The sequence below is a fragment of the Mytilus trossulus genome, chromosome 2 (assembly GCF_036588685.1).
Source record: "Mytilus trossulus isolate FHL-02 chromosome 2, PNRI_Mtr1.1.1.hap1, whole genome shotgun sequence".
In the NCBI taxonomy this organism is placed as follows: Eukaryota; Metazoa; Mollusca; class Bivalvia; order Mytilida; family Mytilidae; genus Mytilus; species Mytilus trossulus.
In genome coordinates this window covers 38,690,018-38,696,081 of record NC_086374.1, presented here as the reverse complement: position 1 = coordinate 38,696,081, position 6,064 = coordinate 38,690,018, and the positions used below count along the sequence as shown (strand labels likewise).

Genomic DNA, 6,064 nt, shown 5'->3' with positions numbered 1-6,064 from the left:
CAGTAGCATGGGTTCGAATCCCGGCGAGGGAAGAATCAAAAATTTGCGAAAGCAAATTTACAGATCTAACATTGTTGGGTTGATGTTTAGACGAGTTGTATATACATTATGTACACAGCCATGTATCACCATCATTGATGGCGATCCGATGGATACATCTGTTGTAGGGTTGTCACTGACTCAGACGTACTTATGAATATAATTATTTTCTGTGACTGTATCTTACATTAATTTGTAGGATCCTTTACTATAGATAATTTAGCTGATCTGTAACAATAACATCTTCATGCCTTATATATCATGTACTGTAGTACGCTGCTAGATTAAAACTGACGTGGAAAGGTAACACATGGCCAGCGAAAGCTCTTTTTTTGAGAGCCCAGGTGGTCGTGTGGTCTAGCGGGACGGCTGCAGTGCAGGCGATTTGGTGTCACGATATCACAGTAGCATGGGTTCGAATCCCGGCGAGGGAAGAATCAAAAATTTGCGAAAGCAAATTTACAGATCTAACATTGTTGGGTTGATGTTTAGACGAGTTGTATATATATATATATATATATATATATAACATGCATGGATACCTTTATTCTAACATATTGGAAATTGAAACATAAAAAGATGCTACCACTTTTTCTCAAACTATTAAATTGTTCCCAAAAACCAAAACAAATGTAATACATGTAACAAAAAATACTTCAGACTAACTTACTGATGGTAGTCTTTCTGGAAGGTTTCATTTATAAGAGCCTCTCCTTGCTTGTAGTATTCTTCAGCTAAACATAATTCAAAATTTTTATTCAATAGTAATCCTAAAGATAACATTACCATGATTATGATAAGCAATAAAAAAGATCAAGTTTGAGTATGAATTCAGATGTCATTGTGTCCTAATGCTTCCATTTTATTTGACTATTGGTAGTGCTCGAAAACTTTCTTGTACATGTAATGGCATAATCTGATAAACTTTTTCTTTTGTTTCTAGGAAATTTATATGTCATTTAATAGTAATCGTATTGTAATAATTAAATACAGTACTAATGATATCAAAATGTTACAAGGAAACTATAACTTTGTATATTACAAATTAAGCAGGAAGAACTTTGCCTTTCACATGATCATAAATGTGTTTTTTCAGTAGTTTGAAAAAAAGACACATTCTGTATGTGCCTGTCCCAAGTAAGGAGCCTTTAATTCAGTGGCTGTTGTTTGTTGATTTGTTACATACTTGCTTTTCATACATAAATGAGGTCATTAGTTTCTAGTTTGAATTGTTTTACATTTTTATTTTATTTCTGGGCCTTTAACAGATGACTATCGGGTATGGGCTTTGCTCATTGATGAAAGCTGTAAGTTGACCTTAGCTGTAAAAATCTGCAACGTTTGGTCCCTTGTGGAGAGTTGTCACATTTGCAATCATACAACATCTTTTTTGATACCACCCATTTACTCACACTCATTAAAATAACAACAAAAATATTTGAATGTCTTTAAAAGTTTCAAGTTAAAACAAAGACTAATAGAGCCAATTTTAGTTAAGAACTTATATACCATTGCATGCATATATATGCAAAAAGTTTTTACAATCAGAATTCTCTAAATTTTACAATACCTTTAAGTTCTTCTGGTGATAAGGGCTTTTCTTCTACAACTTCTTTTGCTTCCTTTTCTATAAAATTTAAGTCAAATATTTATATAAACAGTGACATAAATTCAGTAGTTTAAACAGCTACCAATATTGTATACATATAAAGTTACATGTATCTAAATAATCTAACAATAAAATGAAAAATATTTATATGAAGAGTACATTTGTTATTATTTTTATATAGCAGACAGTTTTTATTACTGTTCCTTTAGCTGATGATGAAATTTCATATACATTTTGTTACATAAGCAAATTCACATTTTTTAATTTTTATAAACTACTTTAGCTAGATTGTTTTTGTTTTTTTTACTTTAAACAAAAGAAAATAAGTTAAATTGTGAAGTGGAATAATTAATTTGAATAATAGAAAAAAAATATTAATCAGCAAACACTCAAAAGCATATAGCATAATACAAAACTTGCAACAATATACAAAAATAAAGTATACAAAACACACAACAATAAAAAATGAATATAGAAAAATAATAAAAGGATAGTAAAATATACATCTATTCACCGATGTGTGTACATATATATCATTTATATAAATCAATATCATCAACCAAAAATATAAAGAGGAACAGGGTATATGTTCGAGTGTAAAATAATGATAATGAAAAATTAATATTTTGAAAACTTTGGATTCCTTACTTTTTCTTCTCATTGTTTAAGGAACTTAGAATTGAATATATGAACATAGAGAAAGGGGAGACAACTCTTAAATACAAGTATTTTGACTCTCACAATCTTTTTACAAATTTTTAGGTATTTATACATTTTGTACCTAAAAATTGTTAGTCTTGAGTTTGATTGATATCAAGTACAAATGAAGTAAATAAAGATCTTTCCTCTCTAAATTCAAAGTTATCCTATTAATTTATTTCTGGAAAAGCTTTAAAGTTAAGTTAAACGAAAGGTCACTCATTTGAAGAGTAATTTCATGTGTTTGCAATTTGCAAACAAAGTTTCTATATATTCAATTGAATCACACTAAAGACTTGAAGAGGTATTTTGTATTATAAACTTCTTCAAATAAATTGACTTCAAATTCATTTATCAGTGTTCCTGAAACCACATTAAAGGATTTTGTCTCAGTACTTTCAATGTCTAACAAAACTTTTCAGATAGTTGCTGATTCTATATAAAATTCCCTTAATGATTTTGAGGAAGAAAATATATCCTATCAACATTGTTTACATAGATCTGCATGTATTACTTGATCATAATGGTTATAATCAATTTAACTTAAATTTACATGTAGCTGTAAGGCATATATAAAACCCTTTTAACCATGCATATATATATATCCAAAAAATATACATGTACACCACAGAAACAATATTTACATGGTGTTTTTCCATCATGCATCTGAAGCAAAATGGTAAAATTTAAAGCAAAAATCCTCCACTGTTATTGATCTTTCCATTTTCCATGAGCAGCAGAATATATTTGATGTACAGTGTACATGGGATTTATAGACAGCCTCACCTTGTACATATATATCTTCTAACTTCTGATTCTGGGACACTAACTGGGGAGGGGAACCAGGCTGAATGTATTGTTTTACCTCTGTAGTTATCTCCCCTGATGGTTCTATTGTCATCTGATAGACTTGTCCTCTGACTGTTCCCTCTTTGTTAGGTTTATAGATAACAACCTCTCTTTTCTTGTTTCCATTTATACTCCTGCTTATCTGATCTACCTCATCCATGTTAAGTCTTTTCTCATTAATAATCTTGGGAAAGTCCTCCATTGTATATTTTCTTGGTTTTGTATAAGATTCTGGGTACTTGAGTTTGTAATAAGTCTTTATATACTCTTGCCTCCCTTCCATCAAGTCAAAAACAGGCATATCATAATAATTACTCCGCCAATCTACAGCTTTCACTTCAGCTTGCTTTTCTTTTTTACTTTCTTGAGTAGCTTTCCACGTCTTCAATGTCTCTTGTATTTGGGTATATGTTTGGGTAGCCTTCTGTTCGTAAGCCTCCTTGACTTTTTTATCAAAATGTTTCAGCTCTTCCTGATCTACAACAACATTCATATTATCTCTGAGATGCTTTTTATGCTGGGTTTTTCTCGCCTCCTCTACCTCCTCTACTGATTGTTTTCTTTGACTCAAGGTCTTTAAAGCTTCTTTAAACTGTTTTTCAAACACAGGCTTGAGTTGTTCAAAAGCTTCTGGATTTATTTTCTTCAACAGCTGTTCATTGAGGTTTTGTAATTTTTCTTGTTGAGACTCCATAGGCTGCCTGCTGTCCTGACTTGCCATTACATTATCTAAATCTATTTCTTTGTCACTTTCTTTTGTAGATCCATCATCTTTCTGAGTCTCTAGTTCAAGAGATTCATCCATTTTTAAATGAGAAGGCCACTTACCATTCCTTCTTTGCTTTTCCCATTCATTTGCATCATTACCATCACCATTGTCTTGTGCACTTGGTATGTTATTCTTTTCAGCGTTTCTTTTAACATCTGCAATCTGATCTTGCCTCACTGTTTTGTGTGGCAAGTCATCAGATTTAGTTTGGGCATGCTTATTAGAAGTGCTACTAGGATTATACTTAGAAGTGCTAGATAGATCACCCACAATATTAGTAGAACTAAAACTACCATGTGCATCAACTTTACCTGCAGTATCTGTACCGTCTTCTGGTTCACTTCCTGATTCAGCAGACTCTGTCATGGATTCAATACTATGATCATTTAACCACTGATCATAATCTTCCTCAGACAAGGTATCTTCAACATTTTTCTTCAGTTCAACCTCTTCTAAATTTGTTGGCTGATCACCTGTGACTTTATTTACATCATTATCTTTCTCCAGCATCTTCTCATTATTAGCCTGGTTTACGTTCTCTTCTGGTTTCCTATTATCATTTGATCCTGATCTTTCAATTTTGTTATCTGCATGATCATTTGTTCCTATTGCACTAGCAGGAAAGCCTTCTCCCTTTTCAGAAGAAGGTCCAGGTTTAGAATTTGGACCAGTGTCTTCTTTATCATTTTTATGAGATTCACCTATTTGATCCTTAATAACATTAGCATTAACAGTGTCCTTATTTATATCATTTTGATTCATTTCTTGAACAAGATCATTTTTAACTGATTCATCAACCTTTTCTGATTTAGGTTTTATGTTTTCTACATCTTTAATACCTTTGCTTTCTTTATCGTCTTGAACATTAAGTTTTCTATCATTCTCAGCCTTTTGATTTACTTTTTCATCTGAGAACTGATTTTGAATTGATTGTTCATTAGATTTAACAACATTCTCTACATGTGAATTAATATTATCATCAGCTTTCCTACCTTGTGTATTTACAGTTTTATCAGTATTGGCGTTTATGTCTTGTTCTGATTTAAAGTCTTTCTTTGGTGTCTGTGGAATTTCTGTGGTTATTTTTTCTGGTTTTACGTCTTCCTTTGAGACCTGTTGGTTTTCAGCGTAAGCTAATGAAACACATAAACAAACCAGAAAAACTATTTCCAATGAGAAGATGACGCTGGTGTTTCTTTTGTAACCAGCTTTCTTCATTTTGAATTTCTCAAGATATTGGTAACAAACTTAACACCTAAAAAAGAAAAAAGATTTTTTTTTAGTTACATAAAATTGAGAATAGAAATGGGGAATGTGTCAAAGAGACAACAACCCGACCAAATAAAAAAACAACAGCAGAGGGTCACCAACAGGTCTTCAATGTAGCGAGAAATTCTTGCACCCGGAGGCGTCCTTCAGCTGGCCCCTAAACAAATATATATACTAGTTCAGTGATAATTATATAATGAACGCCATACTAATTTCCAAATTGTACACAAGAAACTAAAATTAAAATAATACAAGACTAACAAAGGCCAGAGGCTCCAGACTTGGGACAGGCGCAAAAATGTGGCGGGGTTAAACATTTTTGTGAGATCTCAACCCCCCCCCCCCCATACCTCTAACCAATGTAGAAAAGTAAACGCATAACAATACGCACATTAAAATTCAGTTCAAGAGAAGTCCGAGTCTGATGTCAGAAGATGTAACCAAAGAAAATAAACAAAATGAAAATAATATGGGGACGGAGTCCCCATTAACAGTAGAAAATTCAATAAAAAAAAAGTCGGGAAAATTTCCCGAATTTTTCATTGTACTAATGAACTCAAAATCATTCAATTTTTTTTTATGTCATGTTTTGAAATCCCCGACCTGCGCAGAAATCTACAATGTACTTCCTTTTCCGGTTTTGTTAGTATGAATCTTTAAGTAAAATATATTTACCAGTCTATTATGAATAGGAAGGAAAACAATTATCAATTTCATTTTTAATAATTCCTTGATATGAAAAAACGTTACATGATGAAAGCGTTTCTTTGTTTACATAGCATGTGACGTCATAACTTAAATGACGTCACAACTAAAATCCCTAACAACAG

At 31.9% G+C, this 6,064-nt stretch overlaps 1 protein-coding gene across 1 annotated transcript; it reads right to left on the bottom strand.

The window, feature by feature from the left end:
- Positions 1-705: 705 nt before the first annotated feature.
- On the bottom strand, positions 706-5,183 carry LOC134705761 (myb-like protein V). Its single transcript, XM_063564479.1, has 3 exons — positions 3,134-5,183; positions 1,610-1,666; positions 706-773 (listed from the first exon to the last, which is right to left on the bottom strand). The coding sequence occupies exons 1-3, from the start codon at positions 5,181-5,183 to the stop codon at positions 706-708; spliced, it is 2,175 nt and encodes a 724-aa protein (XP_063420549.1).
- Between the last annotated feature and the right edge of the window lie 881 nt (positions 5,184-6,064).